The sequence below is a fragment of the Thermobia domestica genome, chromosome 8 (assembly GCF_964235325.1).
Source record: "Thermobia domestica chromosome 8, izTheDome1.hap1.1, whole genome shotgun sequence".
Classification (NCBI taxonomy): Eukaryota; Metazoa; Arthropoda; class Insecta; order Zygentoma; family Lepismatidae; genus Thermobia; species Thermobia domestica.
The window spans coordinates 289773030-289798774 of record NC_137461.1 but is presented as its reverse complement, the minus strand read 5'-3'; the positions used below and the strand labels follow the sequence as shown (position 1 = coordinate 289798774).

General features: G+C 35.3%; 1 protein-coding gene across 1 annotated transcript in view; it reads right to left on the bottom strand.

Annotated features, from left to right (window-relative positions):
• Window positions 1–6704: 6704 nt before the first annotated feature.
• The window catches only part of Karybeta3 (karyopherin beta 3), an 89526-nt gene continuing 70485 nt past the window's right edge, over window positions 6705–25745 (bottom strand). Inside the window, exons 19-23 of the mRNA XM_081769972.1 lie at window positions 24910–25059; window positions 22432–22639; window positions 19719–19881; window positions 13461–13680; window positions 6705–8467 (exon numbers count right to left, since the gene is read on the bottom strand). Of these exons, the coding sequence (XP_081626098.1) occupies window positions 8378–8467; window positions 13461–13680; window positions 19719–19881; window positions 22432–22639; window positions 24910–25059 (831 nt within the window). The 3' untranslated portion in view covers window positions 6705–8377. The remainder of the gene's footprint in view (window positions 8468–13460; window positions 13681–19718; window positions 19882–22431; window positions 22640–24909; window positions 25060–25745) is intronic.

The following is a 25745-nucleotide window of genomic DNA, read 5'->3' as shown; positions in this document are numbered from 1 at the left end:
AAATTGACATACCATCTGAAAATGGTCCCTCGACAGAAGGCCTAAAGCACGAGTATTGTCAAAGTATGCTATCAACAGATAATTGTTGCAATCTGTTATCACGATGGATGGAACATGCATTCTCTTCAATCCCATGGTAAAAAGGTAGTCGAAACAGTGGTTTTAAAAAACCAAACTATTTCCCTAAGTTCTTCATATTTTCTGCAACAAAAGGGAAATAATTTTGGCTGACCCTGTACAAACGAGTCATCACTGGGCACTATATTGTTCAATGAACGAAAGATTGCTTCCTGCAGTTCCGTAACATCGGCCAAATGGCCGAGAAACGCTTACATGGCGTTGTACAGCGCCACAATTACCTCTGATGGCGAAAATTAGAACTAATTTTGTTTTCTACACCAATCGCTTCTGCGTGTTCCCGAATACGCTCCTACCAAGTTTGGTTGCCTTACGTCGAGTGGTTGTCTCTCCAGTGTTCTCTGAACAGCGATACTTATTTTATTATAACCTGGTACTTTCCGCCATGGTAGAGCAGCTATTGCCCCCTGGTAAATTTTACGCGTGAAGTAGTCTGTGGATATGTTGTTTTGCAAGCAGTACTGGAAGCAGACAGAAAAGGTAGTGAACTGTTAAGGGTTAAGAAAGTCGAAATGGTCCTTCATCCACTCTACTACCCTGATAGCCTGCAGTAACAAGAATTCTTGTAAGACAGATTTTGTGTCCGAAAGTATCCTCGGAAAAGTTATTTTTCGGACACCTTTCCCAGGCACGGGTGTAAAGAAGTGGACAGAAATAATGTTGAAAACAGAAAGATATAACGAACTGTGACAGATATTGGGAAACTGCAGAATTTTTTTCGTACGGACCTCTTACTCCCGAATTCCATACGGAAACATCAATGTAGCCTTTCAAAGAACATGTTCTCCTAGTTAAGATGTGACCTTACATTGAAAGGTTAAAACTACGTAAGAATGATCTTTACAAAGCAGAATTAAAATGCAAGAAATACACTTATTTAAGCGTGACTAAGAACATGAGAAAATTTAATTCTGATCACGACGAGATGATGTTTAAAGGCTACTTTTCAACTCTGAAAAGAACAGAATGTATGCTGTCAATTCAAGAGAAGGATTCGTTAAGACCAAATGGACTATTACCACGTCTTCAATGGCACCGACCGAGCTGTTATCCAGGGTTGCCAACTTTTAATAAAAAAATTGGGACAGGACAATCGGTGTTGAAGCACCCCCTCCCCGAGACGACTACACGTGCAGCGAGTCGTTGAAAACAATTATTAATCAGCTCAATAACACGAACCTGAATGAATGTGGCACCTTATTTTTTTTATTTTTTTTTATTTTACCACTATGTATGAGCAATATAAATATGCAACAAATTCAAACCTAAAGAACTGCAATTTATTTAATATAAACAAAGTTTAGAGAAACTATATAGAACTTTTGTTAATCACCAATGAGTGCATAATATAGTTAAGGAATTACTGACAAAAAATATTACTAAAATCAAGTCTTATTCTTTGGCTATCGTACAACAAATTCAAACCAAAACAAGACTAGAATGTTTGTTTCTTTTCACAAACAAATCAATTCGTTTAAAGAATTGCTGAAATTATTCCTTTGTAAAAATGGCCCAGTAAAATATTTAGCTTTGAAAATCGATAAACCGGAACAACATGCGTCCCGACGAGTGTCCGGTCGGGACGCGGGACAAATGTCAGAAATCGGTAGTCCGGACAGAATCGGGACGGTTGGCAACCCTGCTATCTACATTAAAGTGAGAAATTTCTGCGAAAATGTGCATCAAACATATTTTTTAATGATCGGGATTAGATTTCGGCAGAATTCGAAACCGCTCTATGACCATTTGTCAGTCCTGACAATTCTCTGTACCGTAACTTTTCGGCCTACACTAGAACATTTTGATGTTACCAGTTTGACGCACTGGTGAACAGTGGCAAAACACCATACAAAATACTGCACTGCGAACCGTTTGAAGGAGAAAGTGCCTATTCGGTTTGCCATAAGAACCAGACTGTCATGTGATCAGGTCAAAAGTAATGTTGCGTGCTAAATCGAGTCTGGAGATTCCAAATCCAGATGTTTTAAGCACACAACCTCCGCACCCTAGGTAATTCCCAGAAGATGCATATACTTTATTAACATAACATTTTACATAACATTTTACTCGAACAACTTGCTTGTCACAATGTTCTTTCTATATTTACCATATGCGCTATGCAATAAGATTTCAATTAGCCATTTCCTTATAGTTTTTGAGATAAATGGAGGAATTGCTTTTCATTGATTTTCCATTGACATTATGTTAATGTTTCTTTTGACTATGTTCCATCCATTTTACGACAATTTGCTTTAGGAACAGAATCTACATAGTCGCTTCTACATTTGAGCTCAATTCTCAATTTCAACTATCTCCCCCAAAGTTTCTTCACATCATTGCAACCGAATAGGTTCTTTTCAATATTGATTCGTGACAAAGTATCCTACAACGCACTAATATCAAAATTTTCTTCCTGCAACTTATTAATTTACTCAATATTTTAATTATATGTATGTATCTAAAACAAGCAATTCTCGACTGAATATATATTTTGTTGTGCACTTTACTAGTGAATTGTTCTGTTGATTTTTCTCCAATTTTGTAAATCCCGTTTTCGGATACGACCAACAGGTTTAAGATATCAGCAAGGCGAAAAATTCACTTCCGGACGTTCGTAGAATACTTATTTCGGAGGTGTGAATAATATTCTGAAAATGTCTCTCATGACTTTCATGAGATTTCCAATATAAAGGATTTACCTTCAGTTTTACGGAAATCTATTTTGGGGAATTTGAGGAAAACGCATTTCGTTGACCCTCACGTCTAAAGGAATCTAGGTCGATTATAAGTTATTATTTTACATATTTGTTACGAGAAAGCGATTTACCTAGAACTCGATATTACGAGGGTAATTCAGAAACTAACTGCTTCCAAGCCCACTACTTGGTCAATAGTACTGCAAACATTCTGAATTGTTTAAACATCACTAATGCACTGATGTTTAGGCTATAGAATGTCATTTGTTTCACCTTCCTATCTCTTCTCGTTCCAGAGGAATGAAGCAATCCATGGCACCCAGTAGTGACGTCCGGTTGAAACAGTGGGTTGTCATTGAACTTCCGACTGCGGAAGATATGCCCCTAGGAACATTCATCGCCGGCGACGAGTCGTGGATACACCATTACGACCCGGAAACGAAGTGTCAGTCAATGCAATTACGCCACATGTCCTCTCCTCTGCCGAGGAATTCAAAGTTGTCCCATCTGCTAGCAAAGTGTTGATAACATTCTGCATCATCCTGCCTATAATCTGAATCTTGCGTCTTTTCTCCTAACTTAAGGATCACCTTAAGTGCCAAACGCTACAGTTGTGACGCGGAGGTGGAAGCAGCAATTCGGCAATTGTGTTGCTAACAACCACCACAATTATTCGCCGACGGCATAAGAAACCTTGTTTCGTGTTGGTGCAAGTGTGTAATGGAGACTGTTGAAAAATTATGCCACTATTTGTAGCTGACAATGCAAGCTTTCCACTGGTACACTCATGTCCAAAATTATTGTCGCATGTCTATAAATATGTTGTTATAGGAATATAAGTTGATAACGAATTCGCCCGGTATTTCTTATAATGTTAGTATGTGTATAATCGGCAAAGACATGTATGTGGTAAATTTCACGTCGAAAGAGCAGTAAATAACAACAATAAAACGAAAATAAAACTGTCTTGTCCATTTAGCAACATTTTATTTTACTCATTCTAATTTTCGTATTTATAATTCTTTTCCTATGAAATTTACCACAGATATACATTTCCCGATTATACACATAGTATCAGTATTAAAAGTATTCTGCAAAATCATTATCAAATTATATTCTTACAATAAGACAGTTATAGATATGCGACAATCATTTTGGACATGAGTGTACCTCGATCGGTGCTGTCAAGCACAGATAAAGGCATCACCTTGTAGGCATTACTTCCTGTATTACTGAGTAGGTGGAAGAGTCTGTAGGGAGAAGAATACCTTCGGTAGACGACTTGAACGACTTCCAGGAAATTTAATAAAATCTTTACTTCAGATACGATGGGACTGTATCAAGGTTTTGACTAGAAGTTGAAGGGAACTCTCGGAAGGTGTAACAACTGATTCAATTGTAAAGCAGGGTGGAAAAAAATCATGATTTTTTAAAAAAAAAAATCATTTTTGATGATTTTTTGATTTAAATCGATTTTTTTGATTTAAATCAAATCTTTCTCCTCGTATAATACAAGTCGCGAACTGAAGAAAAACATAGGGAATTAGTATTAAATGTTAATTATGCCATTTAAGTGAAAGTATTGGGGTTGAATTTTGAATTAATCCCCAATCGTTAACCTGTATCAATCCCAAACAATGTTTTTTAACAATTTTAAATTATGGCTTTTTTTTTTTTTTTTTTTGGTAAATTATAGACTTTCAGTCAAGCATCATTTCTATTTATCCTAGGATCATGGATCATACCTCCTTCTCTTCAGAATAGAACAGCCTTTAAAACGATAACATTCACATTTTCCCTATCATGTCCCTGAAGCGGAAAATTTTGAGAGAAGTCGGGATCTTTTCTGTTTTTTTTTCTTTCTTCAAATTTTGATCCCCTCTGGACTCCCCTATGTTAACGCACAGATCTCAAAATCAACTGGGAAATACTAAGGGCGTACTAAATGTGTGTACAAAATTTCAAGCTTCTATCTTGAATAGCAAGGGCAAGAAAAATATTTAACAATAAGCTAAGAACATTCCCACAATACTCCAGATGACCCGGATATAATATAAAAATTTCCTCAGACATCCTTATTTATCCTAGAATCATGATTTGTACATTATTCTCTTCAGAATAAAACAAAGTTTCAAACGGTACCATTCAAATGCCTCCATCGTGTAGGCTATCTCGGGCTGGAAATCACGAGAAAAGGAATTTTCTGTTAAGAAATATCCCATTTTTTACTTTTTACCCCTCTGTACCGCCTCTGTTTAAAGGCAAAGATCTGAAACAAATCTGAAAAATACTAAGGGGTGCAGTGAATGAGTGTCCAAAATTTCAAACTTCTAGATGCAAAAGTAAGCCCGCGAAAAATAATATTTCCAGATTCCCGTATAAAACAGGATCTCAGGTAACATTTTCCTGAGACATCTCTATTTATCCTAAGATCATGGTTCGTACACCATTCTCTTCAGAATAGAACAGCCTTTCAGATGGTACCATTCATATGTCTCCATCTTAGGCGGGAAAATCGCGAAGAAAGCTATTTTTTGTTAAAATTATCCATTTTTTTTTTTTTTTTTTTTTTTACATTTTTGCCCCTTTAGACCCCTCTGTTTTTACGCAGAGATTTGAAATCATCTTAAAAAAATACTAAGGATGAAGTGAATGAGTGTGCAGAATTTGTCTTCTGAATGCAAAATGTAGGCTCGCCAAAAAATAATAAAATAGGCACAACAGAAAATATCTTTTTTAAATTTATGACGTCATCACATCCTATGTCTTGACGCAGAGAGGCGTGAAAGCATATGTAACATCCTCTACAATGCCTTCGAGAAAACGAAGTAAAAAGCTTTATTGATACTTTTTCAATCGAATAATGGAGATTTTAGCCTATCACCTAAAAATAGGTTATATAATTTAAAAGGTTAAGCGTTAAGGAAAAAGTACAGCAACGCTTATCAAAGTGACACTTTTTTTTCCCACAAAAGTTACTGATATTTGGCAGGAGCATATTTTTAAGGAAATTGTTACTAGCTTGCGGTACGAAATATATAAATTTTGCCCAAAGTTATAAAATCAAAAACATTTTCGAGAGGGGATAGGACACTTCTAAATACGCCCTATTATCTGGGAACAAATATATAGACGCGCATACAAAAGAATCTTAGTCTTAAATGTCGATGGTGATTTCCCCGTTGGAATAGTTAACGATTTACAATATAAACCCTATGTTACGAAGAGAAGAAAACAGGATTGCCCTGTTACCCGTTCAAAACGGGATTTTCCCTAATCATCCTCTGGATGACACTTGTTTTCATACAATGCTGTACATACTGTACATTTGAGTCTCATTGTATTACGATTATCATCTTCCATAATCGAAATAACAGAAACGTGACTTGACTTATTTTCACTTTAAATTATTTCGAAATTTGATTTAAATCAACGATTTCTATTAAAAAAATCAAGTGATTTAAATCTTGATTTAAATCGTGATTTAAATCAGACTGATTTAAATCAATCCACCCTGTTGTAAAGTCAACAGTTCTAGTATCTAGACAGACAGCTGGCAGCGTGAAAACTCATATAGAGTGCCACGAAGTAGTTTAGCTAAAGCGTTTAGCTTCTTCAAGCATGGTACAGCAAGCTGTTCCACATATTTGATGATATTTCGTACTAGTACTCAATTATATTCACAAGAAACAATCTCGTAGAAAGCCTTCTGTTTACACCTGTATTGATGTTAATAGGCTTGTCTGATGTACCCAATCTACAAATCAATGTAAAAATGCAGAAAATTAGTAAAAGTTGACGAATCGTTACACATAGGAGTAATGTGAGTGTTTTTTTTACGACGGGCGAACAAATCAATGACATTTCACACTCGTTTCATGCCTTTATTAAATAATAATAAATGCAAACTCGGAACTATAAATAGACTAAACTCAACTTTTTTCTTTAAAGTTGTACAAAAATAACTCACCTTGGAATAACATTATGATGCAGCAGAAGTTACTCCAAAAAAAAAAAATCCTTTCAAATTTTATCGCCATATAATACTTTAAAAAAAAAATTAATTTGTTTTAAACACCTCGTGTTCTAACCAATTAATTCAGTTCCATGATAGACCATTTAATAATAATAAAAAAAATCACATTGCACAGTTGTACACATTTTCTTACGACAATTTTGAAGCAACAGCTTAACACAAGCAATTAACGTACGAAAAATGCACGTGTCATGCAAATAAAGGTTTTCACTGCTAAATCAGCGCCCTCACATAACCATTTATTCAGTTATAATAATATCTACATTTGTTGCTATATACGTGATAAAAACCGTAACAGCTTGTGCTTTTTTTTGTTTTCAACAGTCCTCCAAAATTTAGAAAATACTGCATTAATTATTTTCTGAGCATATTTTTTTTTCCTTTTATACATATACATATATATAATCTCACATATATAAAAAAACATCATCCTTCTCTATCTTCAACGTCTACATTTATGAAAAATATTTTTTTTTCTCAATTTCTCTATTAACGCTGATGTCAACGCCATTTTGTATCAATATTTTTATTTATTTATATAATATATATATTTATATTTATGTACATAATATCCACTTCATATAGAACGTCTCTTTCTACAGCTGTTTTTGCAAAACCGTTAACAATTTTGGAAGTCCTTTTAGTACGCTACGATCTCCTTCTTCTGAAGAAACTAACTCCAAATCCCTACAGAACACACAACATGTTATGGCCCTTGCTATAACAATTAACTTGCACACGTTCATTAATTACCCTTTCAAAGAGTGAACTCATTATATTTTTAATTCTTTGAGTTGTAATATAAAAGACACCTCTATCACAGATGAGTATCATGTGGCACGTTGCTTGCTTAGTTTTTTTTTTTTTGTCAGTAATATATATATATATATTTGTGGGCATCTGTGCACAGTTAAGCTTAAAAAGAAACAAAAATTCCACCGTCATGACAAGAAAGGAAAAGTCGAGCTTAACGCACTAACAATGCACTGGCAACTAATTAAAAGAAGAAAGCAACACAATACATAAGTGTATGTATACATACTGGTGCTAATAATAAAAAAAATCAGGCGGACAGAAAAAAAACCTTCCAAATAGAATCGAAAAAGAAAAAAAATATCACAAATCCATTTTTTATAGACATTACGCAGAGAACACAATAATGTGTCTTTACAAAAGAAACTGCGTTGCCTTTCTTTTCCTTCTGAATTACATATAGACCTGTGGGTGTTATGCATAAATATAAAAAAAAGCATGTAAGTAAATATTTTGTGATGATGTATGCGCACAGAATCTGTGGCATCTTAACATCCCCAGCCAGGAACTTCTCACATAAAACAAAAGATACCTGCATCTTTTAATTTATGCTGTTTTCAGTCTCAATTGTTTTACTTTTTTTTCTGCTTTTACAAGTTTTGTTTAGAAAAAAATTAGATCAGTCTGTTACCACATAATAAATTAATAACTGATTCTAGTCCAATTTTAACAAGATGTCTTCATCAGTTTCTAATCAATGGGTCACACTCAGAACTTCATGAAGGGCTCTTTGCTGTTCGGCAGACAACTGTTGAATACACGCTTGGAAAACTTCTCCATTGCCCTTCAAATAAAAATATTAACACAAATTTCAAATTAAATACTCTAAAAGAATGTAAATGCTTAGAACACTCACAGTCTCATACACCAAAGAAATAAAACCTTACAAGCGGATTCTGGTAATTAACCCTAGGAAGACGTGGGGGGGAGGGGAGCTCGGAGGTCCACACATTATTTTTTGCTACAGTTTGTAACATTTCTAATTGCATAAAAAATTTAAAAAAAAAATGATATTGTCAAGCTTGATCCCATTCATCATAAAACGTATTTGCTTAGTTTTTAGTGTTTTTTCTATTTATAATAATGAAATTGGTGTGGGCCTCAAAAGCTCCTTTCCCACTCCTTCGTAGTACTAAGGGGCTATTCACCACATATGCTAATTCTTATATTCCAGTGTTTTGGATATTTATTTTCCTTTGAAACAATTTTGGTATTACAACATGTAGGGGCACTCTGAGCTATTATTCTGGTGCAGTGTTGCCAACTACACAAAAATTTAGTATATAAATTTTTCTGATTATTTTTTGCCACCTAAATACGTCACTTTAAATTATTATAATCACACACACACACACACACACACACACACACACACACACACACACACACACACACACACACACACACACACACACACACACATATCCAATTGTGTGTGTGTGTGTGTGTGTGTAAAGAAAGAATCAAATTTCAATAGTGACTGGAAAGAACTATGCTGCTGCACTTCTGGTGCTATCAAGTATTTTTAAACATAGAATCTACAAGCAGCAGTCATCAACACTGATTGAAGCCGCATATTTCATAGGAAATTGTCAGTTCGTTATTCTGTGATTGTGACTATGTGGGAATCTGCAGCAGCATTGGAACAATGATAAATCGTGCTCTTCGCCAAAGTTCAATTGAGAAAGTACTTGAACTTTAAAATGAATCTGACATAGAAGGTAGTGAGCTCGAATATAGCAAGCTGGAAATAACCCTCTCAGATTTTGATGCAAAAGACAGTGATTTGAAAATTTTATTTGATAATGCAAATGGAACAAATGGAAGCAGTGGTACGTTTCTTGCAATGAATCCCTTGTAATATTCATGATGATGTAGCGGTGTTAGTTTACAAAACTCGCAGACAAGTCGTAGCTTGTTTACCTACGTTTTACATGTTCATTCCGTAGGTGCACAAACCTGACCTTGTGCTACTAGAAAAATTGTACGTTATATTGTATTGGTAACACTGCTTCTCTGGTGGCATCTCCTGTAGTGTCCAATGAACGTCCCTATTTTTCGCGGAAGTAAAATTTGAAAGAATTCCGCCATTCCAAGGATAAACGGGATGGAATTATAAAAGATCAATCCTGAATTCACTGGAATAATTAAGTATGCCCCACTCTTCCCCATTCTACTCCACTTAACTGCACCACAAGCAAAATGCTTTTAGAAACCGCCTTTGTACACATACTACACTGTACTAAGTTGATGTTGATCTGTTTGATAATTTTTCTACACAAATAAATAAAATTAATAGGTCATATAGTTACTGACAAAAAATGGTAAACACATAGTTAGCAACACTGTACTTAGAAACCTAGTAATAATAGTGAATAAAAATATATGATGTCTTAGACACCCCAAGTTCATACCAGACAAGATAAATTATTTTCAGTGAGAAATAATGACCTTTATTCTGTGGGCCTCAGAGTTGGTGTTTCAAGTAACTCAAAAATACTTTGGTGTTCCTAGAGCTAAGATTTATCTATGCTCCTAGTTTATGTTTGTCCCTTATAAATTTTGGCTTTTATATATAAGTAAATTAGACTTTCAGTCATGCAGCTACAGCATCATCCCTATTCATCTTATGATGATGATTCGTATCTCATTCTCTTCAGAATAAAACTGTCTTTCAAACGGTACCATTCACATGTCCCCATCATGTATCTGAGACGGGAAATTTGCGAAAAAGTGATTTAAAAAAAATAACCTTTTTGCCCCTCTGGACGCCCTGTGTTAACACAGATCTGAAAAATATTAAGGGGTGCACTTCAATGTGTGTTCAAAATTTAAATCTTCTAGGTGTAAAAGTAAGCCCGCCAAAAAGTAATAAAAATAGGCCTAACAAAAAATTAGATTCATTTAATTTATGACGTCATCACACCCTATGTCTCGACGCACAAAGACGTGAAACAATAAGTAACGTATTCAACAATACCTCCGCGTTTGAGAAACATACCAAAGTAAAGAGCTTTATTAGTACTTTTTTTAATCGAGTAATGCAGATACTATCCTATCGTATAAAATATGTATTACGATATAATTTATAAGGGTTATATATTCTCATCTTGTAACCTTCCCTTTTCTTTAGGCTCTTCCTAATTCGCTCTGGGCCATCCATTCCAACTGCCTCCACTTATTTATTCGCCCAATATACGTTAAATTAGCCTCAGACTATCTGAGGACTTCGCCCACAGTCACCCAGATTTGATCGTCCTACGGCCTCGCACCTCATATTTCAGCGTTTCCTTTACTTCTTCGCATGGCAAGAATACATTTATGGCATCATTCTTTGCACAAAATTTAACCCCCTTCCCCCTCAGAATAAGCATTTTAATCTAAGTAAAATGATATTAAAAAAAAAAAAAAAAACTGTCTGCCGATCTAGCAGTATTCAAAAATTAATTTCAAAAGGTCCACACGTTTTCCCTTAATTATGAGACTAACAACCTTGCAGTAATCTTTATATATATATATATATATATATATATATATATATATATATATATATATATATATATATATATATATATATATATATATATATATATATATATATATATATATATATATATATATATCCTTCTCTCGTTAAAAGCGGAATTTCCGAAAACGATATGGCATTTGCCCATTTGATTTGAATGAGGAGTTTATAAACAAAAGTATCCCTCTCCTGTCTCTAATCCTGAAGGATTTCGATATACAGCCATCCTGTGATAACTGTAACGCTCCCTCCTTTTCCCCGCCTTCTTAGAATCTAACCTTAAGGGATTTCGACATATGGTTACCTTATTTTAACAACTGTAACCATTTTTTTTTTTCCTTTTCATTGTAGGGAAAATTACCATGAAACAGTGAAACACTTGTCTATTTTAAATGGAACGTCCGTATACCAAATTTCTTGTCTACCCTTTAGAGAATTCGAAGATACGAAGATTTCGCCATAATAACTGCCAACTCCACTTCCCACTTTCCTTTGTGATACCTTTCGTCAACCACTGTCAAAAACTGAAGTTTTTAGTTTACGTGGTTTGGCCTGGGCATTCACCAGTCAGTAAGCTCAATCAGAACTTATCTGCTGTTCAGCCTACGGTTTCGCACTTCATATTTCAGCCTTAGAAAGGTAAAAATACGCTTATACAATTCTTTACGAAAATTTACATCCCTTTCCTCCTTGGAATACGCATTTCAATCAAACTGAGGGATAAAATCTTGTGTCGGCTCGAGTGTTAACTGTGTTCAAAAAATCATTTCAAATGGTTCCCCTGATGATCAGACATTTGTCATTTTTATATACTAAGAAAAAAAAATAGATAGCTTGCCTTCTCTCGTTAAAAGCGGAATTTCGGAAAAAACTGTTGAATATTAACATGTATATTTTGAATACGGGATTTACATACTAGTTATTCATATAGAAGTTTTATATCACTAGTATGTCTGTAATCCTACAGGTTTTCAAGATATACCACCTTATTATAATTGCAACCCTTACTCCTTTTTCGTCCCTTCTAAAGGGAAGGCCTTTATTTTAAATTAAAAGCCCGAGTACTAAATTTCATGTCTCCAACCTTAAGGAATTTTGAAATATGGACATCTTATTACAACAATTGTGACTTCAATCCTTTTCTTCTTTCCGCCTTTCCCTCCCTTGTAAGGGAGAAGTTAAAATATGTCTAATTATTTTAAGATTTAGATTTCTGGGCTTTCGGCATTTAAGACCATGTTAACCCGTCACGTTTGAGGGATGACGTTCCTCGGCGAGCACACTAACCGGGTAAAAAGAAGAAAGGAAGCGACCTGGGACTTATATGTTAGGTAGCACCCAGCATTTGCATTGAGTGAATGATGGCTGGCTGGCCTGAAAAAGCTTTTTCCACTTTTTTGACCGTGCCTCCACTGGGAATCGAACTTAGGACCGCTCGCACCAAAGGCGAGAGCATTAGCGACTACGCTACACGGGGCCACTCTTATTATTTTAAATGAAAACTCTAAATACCAAATTTCAAGTCTCTAACTTGAAAAGGATTTCAAGTATGGCCATCCTGCTGTAATAATTGCAATCCTGCCTTAGCGAAAATATCAAAACATAGTCAAGCACATGTCTATTTTCTTTTGGAATACGATAGACAAAATTTCATCCCTACTCACCAAAGATTCGGAACTATAGACACTTTACTATAATTGTCACCCCTATCCCCCACCCCTTCGTCGATTTCCAAAAACCCTTCCTCAATGGTACCTTACGTCACAAACCCTATGCGCTGTCAAAATTTCAAGTTTCTAGCTTAAGTGGTTTGGCCTGGGCATTTATCCGTCACTCACTTAGGAACTTTTATACATAGATATGTAATCTCCATTATTAAATTACCACTCCCTCCCGAATACTTGCCTGAAAACTTTGCTTTACACCAAACAATATTGTAAGTGAATAACTAACCAATAGGTTTTCACCATGCTCTTTTCCATCCTGCTATTAATTTATTTTTAAAAATCATATTAATGTCGAGTTATCCTAATTTTTAAATCTTCCTTTTAACCTGATTTTTTTTACCCATCCATGTTTCTTACTTATTTTTAATTTTTCTTTTTCGAACTGCTAAGCGAAGGAAGAAAACAGGAATTTCCGACAATTTAAAACATTTTGGTCTCAGATGAGTACTAAGCTCTTTTACTTGCAGTTGTTTCTAGACATAATAACCTCTCGCAATATATTAGTAATATAAAATAAAACTTACCTGTATTTGCCTAACCAGATTGAGCATCCTTTTGGACACTTCGTTATCTAAGCTCATAGCATCTCGTGCAAAAGCCTCAGCTATGATTGCAATCAATCGAGGGAGATTGGAGTTATTTGGTCCTAAAACAACTGGGTGATTGGCTTCTACTAGATCACACAAATAGCCATACACATGAGGTGCTTCGTCTACATCTTCCCACACTGGCAGCCACTGCAACCTAATTAAATTAAAACAAAGTTATTTTTTATTAATTTATTTTTAGTTTAACATCCTACAGTTATGCCTTTTAAAGGAAACGGATGGTTAATGAAATTGAATAAGTTGTCTGAATTTAAACTTTTGTGCTCTCCCATCGGGAGTCGAACCAGAGACTACGTGCTAGCCACTAGGCCAGCGATGAGGACGCAACCAAATTAAAGACAGACTTAACATTGCAAAGACTATTACAACAATTACAAGAAAGTATTGTTAACAAATTACCAGTTTCATGATTTTTCCAGCATGCTGATCAAAATTTCAGTACATTTCCAGTATCAGTAGACACCCTGATACTTAAAAACAAGATTTAAAAGATTTTATCTCTAGAGCAGCCACTTTCTAATGGTGTGGCCCAGTACATTAGCGTGCCGCAACAAAATTCCGATATTGAACCTACTAAATGAACAATCTCCATTATAAAATAATTATCTTTTCAAATTTCTGAAACAGAATTTTCTGTTAATATACTTCATTACTTCTCAATAATAATAATAATAATAATTTTAAAAAACTCAAAGTAACGTCATTAGCGAAGAAATATTATTATACAATATAGGATTTTAAATTATAGTTAAGTATGCCAAAAAACAGAGATACTGAAAAACGCTTCTCTAGATGGAACACAAAAGTTCATCTAAATTTTCTGTCGAATACAAACTATAATTTTCAAGTGTTTATTCCTCAGTTATCTAACGAGAATGAAAACATTATGAAGTTGCCCATAATGCTCCGTTCCGTTGCATTTTCGAAGACTTTTTAATCATATGAATGGAATTACGAAAGATAGGTTAGAAAGCGTTTCCTTCGAGTCATTTGCACACTATAACGTACTTTGAAAGTAACATTGTTGTTTTCATTTTAAGAAAAAAATAATAGCGGGATGGATTTGAAAATTCTTAATGTTGATTACGTAAAAAAAAGTACTATCCCAAAACAGCAGTTCAGTTCAATTCTTGGAAGTACTGATATATGCTCTTCATTGTGTTTAAGCAGCACGTTAGCCACTACATTTTCAAAATTAGTACTTGTACTAACTAGGGATGGCCAGAACCGGTTCCTGGTGGAACCGGTTTTCGGGTCTGAACGGATCCGGAACCAGTTTTTCGGATCCAGGTCTAGAACCGGATCCAGAACCGGTTCTGAAAACCGGATCTCCAAGAACCCCGCTGGAACCGAAATTTTGTGACCATCCCTACGCTAAATCCGAGCTGCTGACAGGCTGTGAACAGTATGCTAGATGAAATGGTGGAAGCGACAGGCAGGCGCCGGCGGCTGCTTGTCTCATTTGACTAAATAAACTGTGTAACTAGCAAACTCATTGGCTTAACAGGCAAACTGGCCAACTCATTTGCCTAAACACCCACTGGTGGACCAAAATTTTTTTCTGGGGGCACAAGCGCATGGTCCTCTTTGCATTTTTATGAAGGTGAACTTTCTGCCTCCTTTACGGGTCTTTGGGGGCTTTCGGATCCAGGTCTGGAACCGGTTCTTAAGATCCGGTTCTGGAAACGGGTTTTCAAATCGATCTGGAACCGGTTCTGGAAATAGGTTTTCAAATCCAGATCTGGAACCGGGTCTGAAAACCGGATCTCCGAGAACCGGTTCCGCAGGAAATTTGTGGCCATCCCTAGTACTAACCTTTTTATGTCTTAGTGATTATGATCCAATATCATTGAATACGCAACGATTTCTAGGATTTTTTTTTAACAAATGGAAAAATGAATCAAGTTGAACGTCCCATGTTTATGCCCGTTAGAGTAAACGCGACGGAATGATGGAAGAATTTGTGGAATGAGAATGTGGGAGAGAAACGGGAGTACCCCGAGAAATCTCAAGGACACGATGATGTTCACCACAAACACTTGACCGGGAATCGAACTACTCTCTGTCCCACCCTAGGAAAATTATAAAACGGAAATGACGTTCAAAGAGACGTCTTACATCGCGACGTTGCCACTTGTTGAGAAAAAAAAGGTAGAACAAACCCCAAACAGTGCAGCGGTAAGCGACGCAATAATAATAATAATAATAATAATAATAATAATAATAATAATAATAATAATAATAATAATAATAGGAAGAAGACGAACAAGTGTGATTACTTACCATACGTAATTACTCTTGGAGGCAGTGCGGCTTTCTTTGCAACGCGGTCTATTCTGTAGAAGACTTCCATGTTAAAACCAACTTTATTTAACATTTCTAGTACTTAAAATTTGTTCCAGCTTGAATCACATTCAACACCTTTATTTTTTAACCACTCGACAATTTCTTTTATAGTACATGATTTCGTAGGGATTTTTTCGTCTTTTACTGAGTGTGGATTCATTATCAATAACAATCATGGAATTCGGGGGTACATTCGGAAGGAGTTTTTCTTGGAAATGTTGTTCATATTTTCTTGCATCTAATTCTCCGCGATAATCGCCTGTTTTGTGCCGCGAAAAACGAGGTCAGCTCCAGGAATTAACCCACTCTCAGTCATGGCATGAATCACTATTACTCTCCCCACTTTCCAGAGGTGCCTTGACGCCTAAGGACAAACCCTCTCTCCAGCTTCACTGCCTGGTTTCGAAAATATGAATAAACGTTTAATAACATGGCTTTTTCACCAGTACAAAGAGGTTTCCCTTTCTTTCTTTGCTTCTTATGACAATGTTGGAATTTTCAGCAAGTCTCAAAAGCTGGCACTATAGCAGTTAAACGTAAAATTAGAACGCACGGAATAACTATAACAAGAAAATAACAAAACATAAGAGAAGAAATGCACACGACAAAATTCACTGAACTACCACAGATCACAATGAATCAAAACTGTCATCCTGCTTCCGCCGACGAGGCAACAACTGAGCTCATGTTGCCAAACTTACCTTATCGTAAGTTTAACTGATAAGGAATGACTTTGCATACCTCTATTGTTATTCTAACAATCTTACTTTCTTTGTGCATCTACTGTAAAAGTAGCTACATTTCAAAAAGTTTTTCGATACACTGATATTTGAATGAGAGTAAATCTGACAATGAATGAAATGAAATGAAATGAAATTTTTGAGTTTTACGTCCCACGGTTATGCCGGTTAGGCTAAAGGAGACGGTGATGATGAGTGATGAATGAAATGTTGGAATGAAGAAAGTGGGAGGAAACGGGAAAACCCCGAGAAAAACCACGCACACGGTGTTTGTCCACCACAAAGTTCACTTAGCGGGAGCAGGGTTTGAACCTAAATCTGACAATGTTACTTGTGTCATGCTTCCCCTTTTGTCATCGGCTACAGTTAGAGTTGCAAGTACTTATACAGGGTATTAATATGCTAGCTGAACGTACCAGCTACGTTGGACACACGAACAATTATAAACTGTCGCACCAGTCAACTCTGAAGTTTAATTTATTTTTACCACAATCTTCAAAAACATTTTAAATTCTGTCACTAACTGAATTCACCAAAACAGTTTTTGATTTTAAACAGGCTCGTTTTTCTACTTAAAAAACGGTTCAGTTTTCTTCTAAAAATCGGCTTGTTATAAACGCAACAGTTTTTAAAATCGAAACAATTTTCTCTGAAAATCGGAACTGTTTTATAATCTTTCTGGACTTTGAAAAATCTCTGTCGGTTCTTTTAAAAACCAAAAAACAGGTATTTCTTTCGCACCAGTAGTATGGAATGCCACACAAGGTAGTGGGTGGTCCGGGAACCCTCCCCTGTAAACGTCGTTTTAGGCTTTTTTTTTTTTAATACAAATTTTAGATTTTATATTTCCCCATCGCTTCAATGACTTGTTCAAGCAAATTTTGTTTTGCTTAAAAGACTTTCAATAGAGAAAGGGCAAGCGCATTTAAAGAGGTTTTACATCATAAATAGCAATAAAATACAAAAAGAATACAGTGTACTGAAAATAAGAATAGCATAGGCTATTAACTTTGACAGTTTAAAAAATTGGCTGTGTAACTTTGACAAAAATAATAATGAAGGAATAAAAAAAACGTTCGGGGGTGTATAGTCCGGATCCTCCCTGGCAGGGGCGTACGCAGGGGGTGGGTCCTGGGGGTCCGGACCCTCCCCGAAATTTCGACTTTTGTGTAAATTTAGCTTAACTTTAGGGTCAATTTTAGGAATTTTAATATAAAATACCCTCATATTGAGTCTGGACCCCTCCGCCTTCCGAAATAAATGCCTGTGTACGCTACTGCTCCGTGGCCACGCTATTGCATCAAAAATTAACAGTTTAAATTTTTGTTATACTACATCTTTCGTAAACCTCTCGTAATGAGGAGGGAATCTCATAAATTGTGGATGAAATTAAGAAAAATCAGGGCATAAATTTACAAAACAATTCGAGTAAATTTTGAGATGAGACATGAACTAATCCTTCGATAATCGAGACGAGAAATACGTCTTCCATAATCGAGACGAGACGAGACAAGACAACCTTATTTCTTGTCTCGTGAGCAACACTATTTGGACAGATTAGAGATTGTTTCTATTCATCTAGCGACCCCGAAAACTATGAGTTCTACATTAATCTTAATGAGTTTGGACATTTTAATTTTTATCCCCACCATGTGGATGGGGGCTAAGCTCAGACTTGAACACCTTCGGGAGAGTTACTATTCATCTCAGTGACCCCCAAACTATGGATTCGACACTAATATTAATCGATTTCGATTATTTTTATATATTAACCCACTACCAACTCGTCATATACTAAAAGCGCGCCCTCCCACTAAAAAGGGAATCAATGCGTACGCCAGGAACTTTTACTTAGGGGGATGTTCAAACTAAAAGGGTGTATTGACAAAGCAATATTCTGTAACTCAGCTATTAGTGATGATAACTGCTTTAATGGTCTCCTCCCTCTCAACCTTCATTTATATGCTTAAAAAAAAACGCTCCAATTATTTCTCGGAAGGACTGCGGCGCCCAGAAGAGAAGGATTAAGCATGTCAATTTTGTTAATTGTCGTAATCGACACTCCGAAACAATGAAATCATGCTTTTTACAAAACCAGATATGAGAATGTGTTTACTTCGTATTTTGAAAGGAAACAAAAAAAATCAGCAAATCTAACATTTTTTTAATTGATGCAATAAGCATATCATACTGATTAATAGAATTGGATTCCTTTTCTATCCAGGGGTGTGTGTAAGAAAATTGATTGTTAGAAGGGTCTAGAATCTGAAGGGAATTATCAAAAACGCTAAAACTGCTAGGCTGTCTGCTTATTTAAAAATCAGCTTTTTAAGTTGAGCGGCTATTGAGATACTCAATTTTTATTTTTTTTGCAAAAATTCGGACTCCTCCCCACTCCTCTTTGGTATATTATTATAATCAATATGATATATCATCATCTCAGTTGGGATTGGGGTCTAATGTAAACCGAAAATATTTTCATTCTGCTTTGCCGTTTGACCATACATAAAATTGAATTACACAATCTATTATGTTATTTAAGTAAAGATACTCTTTTAAATAACTACATACAGTGACTTGGGTCATTCACTTCCCAATTATTCTGCGAATAGAGGCAACCGTAGTGACCGTAACCTTGTTGTACGAGACTATATGCACAACTATAAAGGGACAATAGTCTTTCATCCTTTCTCATAGAAAAGTGTACTTTTTGTTACTGGCTACACTGGTTTGACGCGTTTGACGTTACTTCCGTTTTAAATCTTCCTAGGGTGGGACAGAGAGTGACCCACGCACCAGAACTAAGCATTTACCACTGAGCCTCCAATGATCCCGGTGGAAGGCATTCGTGACGATAACCACATATAACACATCATATCAGCCTTTACTTGTAAGTTTTGATGTTCCCACGTTCACATATACGCTACATATTACATAAAGCTCGTAGGCTAACACACACCACCTCAAAATGCATTAATTATGTGATCGTCACCGAAAATTGTATTGTAAGTTTTCTTAAATACACTTGATTCCTACGTTAACAAAACGAGTGAGAGTAAATTTACCACTCTATACTTTAATATCTTACCAGTGGATAAGTATTTCTTCTACATTAACTGCCGAACCATTGTATTTCAATATTTTTGTCACAGCTGAAATTGCATTTTCTGTAGCATTTATGTTTTCTGCTGTCCTCGCTTCGGGATCTGCGATCACTTTTACCAGTCTTGGAACAGCTTCTGCACACGCACCTGCAACAGTATTTGTTATTAGTACTTTTATATTAACCCAGTATATCAGCCAAGTAATTCCTGGCCTTCTTCTCTTAAGTGATAAATCTGAATTAGTTAATTTCTAGATTGTGTTTTCCAGCTGAAATCAATTTCAGTGAAAATAGGTTTGACATACCACGTCATTCCATTTGTAATTTACGGAAGAATTTTTGCAACATTCTTGAATGGAACTGAATAATCACTGAAGCTATTCTGAAATATAAATCATTTCAATTTTATTATCCCCTCTTATTAAAACAAGAGCAAATGTCATAAATCACGGAAATATGCTTTCCTTCTGACATGTTAAACTGAAGTTAATGAATACGAAGTTTCAGAAAATTTCCAGAGTGCGGAAAGATTCTAAACTTCGTGAATGTGTAATGCTGGAATTGCTAGCAATACGTATAACGATGAACTAAGACTTCCATTTTCATTGGCATTATTGCATTTCAGAAATAGAAAAAAAAAAATGCTTTCGCTGAAGATTACTAGAATATCGCATTTTGCGATGTGTAAATGCGTACTTCTTTTTATCAGTGTAATGATAAATATGGAAAGTACTAAATTCTGTACATGTACAAATAGTTAAGAAAGAAACTATTCAGGTGCTATATACCTAGGTATCGTGTATTGATTTCTGTGGTTAAGAGTTGAACATTACGGAAGTTAAAGAAATATTTTATAGCTTGGAGAAAAAATGAAATGGACAGAGACTAACAAACGAATGTTTTAAAACTGATAGGAGAGAGGAGGACGCTTCTAAAAGGCATTCTTCGTAAGAAGGCTAATTGGATTGAAGACATTTAGCGAAGAAATTGTCTTCTTTATACCGCCATAGAAGGAAAAATGGAAGGAAAGCGAGAAATAGGAAGAAGAACACAACTGAGCAATGATTTGAAAAACAGAAGAAGAAAACATTGGAAGTTAAAAGAGGAATCTGAAGATCCAGAAACGTGGAAGAAACAATTCCAGGCTCAACTTAAAAAAAAAAAAAAAAAAAAAAAAAAAAAAAAAAAAAAAAAAAAAGTCTCAGGACTGGCTAAAAGGCAGAATACTGAATAATAATAAACGGTAGTTTTATTTACGTCTTTGTTTAACGCTTTTAGTCCAATACGTGTACATATTTCTCAAGCTGAAATCTTTACACAAGCAATGTGCCACATTCATACCAAGCATTGGGCATACGTTTACTGACTTTACTGACTAGTTTGCTGCCTGTATACCGTACTTGAAGCATTGCATATAATATAATGCATCCATTGTTTTTATACGTGAGATATTGAAGAAAGAAAAAAAAAAAAAAGAAAGAAAGAAAAAAGCGGAAACTAAACAGTATTAGTAGAAAAGGGAAGATAGTGACTATCTGCAACTGCAACCGTAAGAGACATGGTGTCACCTCTTAACGCCGGATCTTTAGGGAAAATCACAATTTAATATTTCAGTAATTGTACTGTATTACATAAATATTGTTGTTCTATAAAATCAATTTTTTCATGATCTGAAGCTCAATTTCACTACTTTCCTTTGACTAACAACCTCAATTCATGAGTTTCATGGCCCGTAGACACCTTGCTCGGAGGACTGATACAGTGAGTTGAGTTGATTTTAGTTTAGCGTCCCGTTCAGCAGCGAGGCTATATGAGACGTGGACCTACTGATTAACGTGGAATCCGAACCACATGAGCTCCCGCCGGGAATCGAACCCGGGTCTCCCACGCCAAAGGCGCGTACGCTAACCGCTTAGCCACGAGAGAGCTCGACTGATACAGTGAGTCAAGATCATTATTTGTATTATGTAAATGCATTATTAAGTTATATTATAATAGTATAAATAATTGTATATTATTCTATTATATTTATAATGCAAGATTGTTATTACCCTGGATTTTTGAGTTCAAAAATCCAGGGTAGATTATAAGGAATATAATATTTGTATATTTCATAATGTTTCCAGTATGTGGATCAAAATTCCAGTATATTTCCAGTATCAAAGTTATATTCCAGTATAATTCCAGTATTTCCAGTATCAATAGACACCCTGGTATAGTTAGTCACACGAAGACGACATATTTAGCTACAGAGTAACGACTGTAGTTACTCTGAAATTTACGTCTAGACAGCATACCATGAACAGGGACATATATCTCTTTGTACATTTGAGGTGCCAGGTAGCAATCAGTACTTATTGCTTGTGATTTCTAAAAGTTTGACCCTAAACTATGGATGTGTTTTATACATAGAAAAATATAAACTGTCTTCATTCATTACTTATGGCTGATTTACCAACTTCTTGACACATGTATAATTTATTCTGTGCATTCCAACAACGCCTGCACCCCGAGCATGTTATCGTTCTAAGAAAACTGAAACTTACAGAAACCTGAGCTTGTAAATTCTAAATTCACTGAACCACAAAAATTAAGAATTAAAAAAGAACAGCTCCTTATTTGAAAAGATATAAACTGTCTAAATAAAGATGTACTGCAATATAAAAAAATGTTCCATTCTGACTTGTCTTGGACTTACTTGCAAATGCGTCTCCACCGAACTGACCAAGCACTCCAAAACCATAAACTGCTGCTTGACGGACCTCGGGGGATTTGTCGTTAATGTAGGTCAACATTGGCTGCAAAAAGTGGTCTTGGTATTTCGCGCACGCAGGGCCTCCATATTCAATGACATCATCAAATACACACAAACCCCATTGATGATCTGACCACAGTCTATCTGGAGCCTATAAGGAATAAAGTATACATGTGATTAATATTTAATTAATAAATAGCTTAACATTTGAGTTTTAAACAAATATAGTACTAATAACAATAATACATGGTACTGCCTAGGACAGTTAAATAAAAATGCAGCACCTACTTTAAGGAAGAATAAAAGTTCCAAGTGTGCTTACTTTAACGGGGCTTTTTTTTTTTTTTTTTTTTTTTTTTTTTTTTTTTTTTTTTTTTAAATGTTCTACTTCCCCTTTGCGTTTCGAATAAGGTATTAAGGATAACCTTGGATGAACAATGTTTAGCCCAAACTACCAACAAAATTTGATTGCACACTAAATATTAAGTTGGAATGCCGCTGACTACAGAAAGCTACCTGCAAACATCCGTGCATTTTAGTTTTAAAACTGGAAACTGGATATGAACTGTCAAACACCTCAATATGAAAATTCAAGGAGTGAAAAGATACACCGCTGAGCCAAGATTCCAATCTTGATTCCCGCTTTACCATACCTGTACGTTAACCCCTAGCCAGTTCGCTCTCCACAGATATACCCTTACTCTTAAGTGGAGGCAAAAACTGTTTCTGCGGCTTTTTTGTCTCAGAAATTTTGGGCTTCGATTTTAATGGAGAGAGAAACCGTACGTCTCATGTTTGTTTTACTCATTATAACTTGACAATATTTAGTCACTGTATTTTAAAGAGAAAGTGATTCAAAAATCTAATCAATCATCGATAGGAAAGAAAAAGCTCAAATCTGTAGGTAAATGGGACCCAAATAGGTAAATGGGTCCCGAACAAAACCCGAAATAACGCTCCTACGCACACATCTGCCATTCCATTACTACTCTGTATTTCGTACAGTACTTATTTTATGAATTGAACAGTATTCTTGTAGACGTCGAAATGGTCTAGAGTAGAGAGTAAAATTCGTTTCGCAGATTGCTATCCGATTTTTTATTCCTTCCTACTTCTTCCCTCCCGTGTCTCACGAAGCATTTAATGGGAATAGTTTATTACGAGTTAACTGAAAGGGAAATTATTAGCTGAGTCAACTGTACTGGATATTTCTTGAAAACACAGAAATGAAATTTCTCAGTCAAGAACCTCGATGAAAAATTTGATTATTTTTCCGTAAATTACACCCGTTAGGTTACAGAGGTTATACAAATACAGAATACTTGCAGCTCATATAATTGAATTTATTCTACGGACATAAGTTTCTTTTGAAATTTGCCGTTGAAGATTTATTTTCAAACTGCACAAAGTACTTCCTGTAATACGTGCATATGAGCTGAGAATTTCTGTGAAGAGATTCCTAAAACAGGGGTGAAAGAAAATGACTCCTTATCTGTGGGTGTCCGTAAATGGGAGAATTCCCTTCCATAATAACCTTATGTTGCGACAAAAAGTTCGTCCGTATTATCGAGGTAGATGAACGCTATTGAAAAGTGTCAATTGAAGAAGGTTTCACTATACTGCACGTACTAACGAATTGAATTTATTACTGCTTAGATATAGAATTAAGATCTGCTATTGCTCTAATATTATCGAATATTCTTCCTGTTGTGGTAACAGATCTCAATATTGCATACAATGAAGATACAGAATCTCAGAGTAGATCTACTCGTACCTGACGTCTATTACAGATTGGACATGTCCAAGGGCGCCGATCCTGGGGGACCGAGGGGGCCGTCCCCCCAAAGCTCATGTGAGCCCCCGCATTGTATTTGTAAATTTACAATATTTGGCATAATTTGAATGCAATTTGTCTTAAAATCCTCATGCTTTCTGCTTCTGAATGGGCTCCCTCTAAATTTACAGAGAAATCGGCGCCGTTGGACATGTCTGGGCACATCGCTGCTGATCGTAGTTTTTTCGACCGGAAGTACAAATAGCTCCTCAATTGTCTTCAAAACACTGACTTTGGCGATCTCACCAATAATCATCGAGACTTAAGTTTACAATGAAAGTTAAAACCAAAGTTACTCTTAACAGTATTTTATTAAAAGCAATTTAAGGTTCGCCATTCTCAAGCTAGAAAGATGCATTTCGCCATCCACAAAATCATATGACCGCATTAACAGCGAAAAATTTCAATTTATATCTTGTTTGGGAAATGGGAAACTAAAATTTTTGTTAATGATGCAAGTTAAGATTCCTGTACTCCCAAAGTTGACTTATTTATACATATTCAGAGCTACCTTTTCGTATTTGTAACAATAAATAAATAAATAAAATAAATTTAAGGAACGCATATCATATATTCATTACACTTACCAGGAGTTTTACAAAATGACCTACAATTTGATCAAAATAAGGGAAAAATGACTGTCTATATGTTGAAAAGAGTGAATGCATGATATCTGCTACTTTGCTAAGAATATAAACATCTTCGTTATTTTCGTCAACTAGCTGCTCTTCGACTACCTGCAAATAAATAAATAAAAAAAAAAATGTTAATTTAAAAACATAAATAGTTAAGTTACAAAGAAAGAAGGAAGATTCCGGATTTATCATTCTCTCTTGTAATAACAAAAAGGACACATTATTACTATAAAAATTATTTATTTTCCTGTGACTTACGTACGAATTAAACAGCTAAATTTTCAGCTACCTTTTATGGCTAGAAATGCATTAAGATGGAGTTTTACAAAGTTCACATTGAAATTCTGATCTGATTTCCCTGATTTCCTCTGAATTTCTTTGACTTTCACTAAATTTCTATGAAGTTTAATTTCCTTGACTTTCTCTGAGTTTGTATGACTAAGTCAGTAAATTTCCTTGAATTTCTATGAATATCCATGACTAAGTAAGTAAATTTTCCCCCACTCGCGACACCACGAACACAATCCTTACAGTTAAGTTTAAAAAACACTTCTTTAATCGGCCTCCATCATCCCCATAGCCATCCAACTCTCTCCTTTTCATTTTGTAAATACAATGTAAGCTTGCTTTCTTACCATAAATATTTACGAGTTGGAACTTCCTCTATTTAGATTACATTAAAACAGTAATAAACTATAATTGTACACTAATGTAATATCTCTGCATTTTCAATACACTCAAACAAGTAAACACGGATCATAATTTGGCTTATCTTTTCTGATTACAAA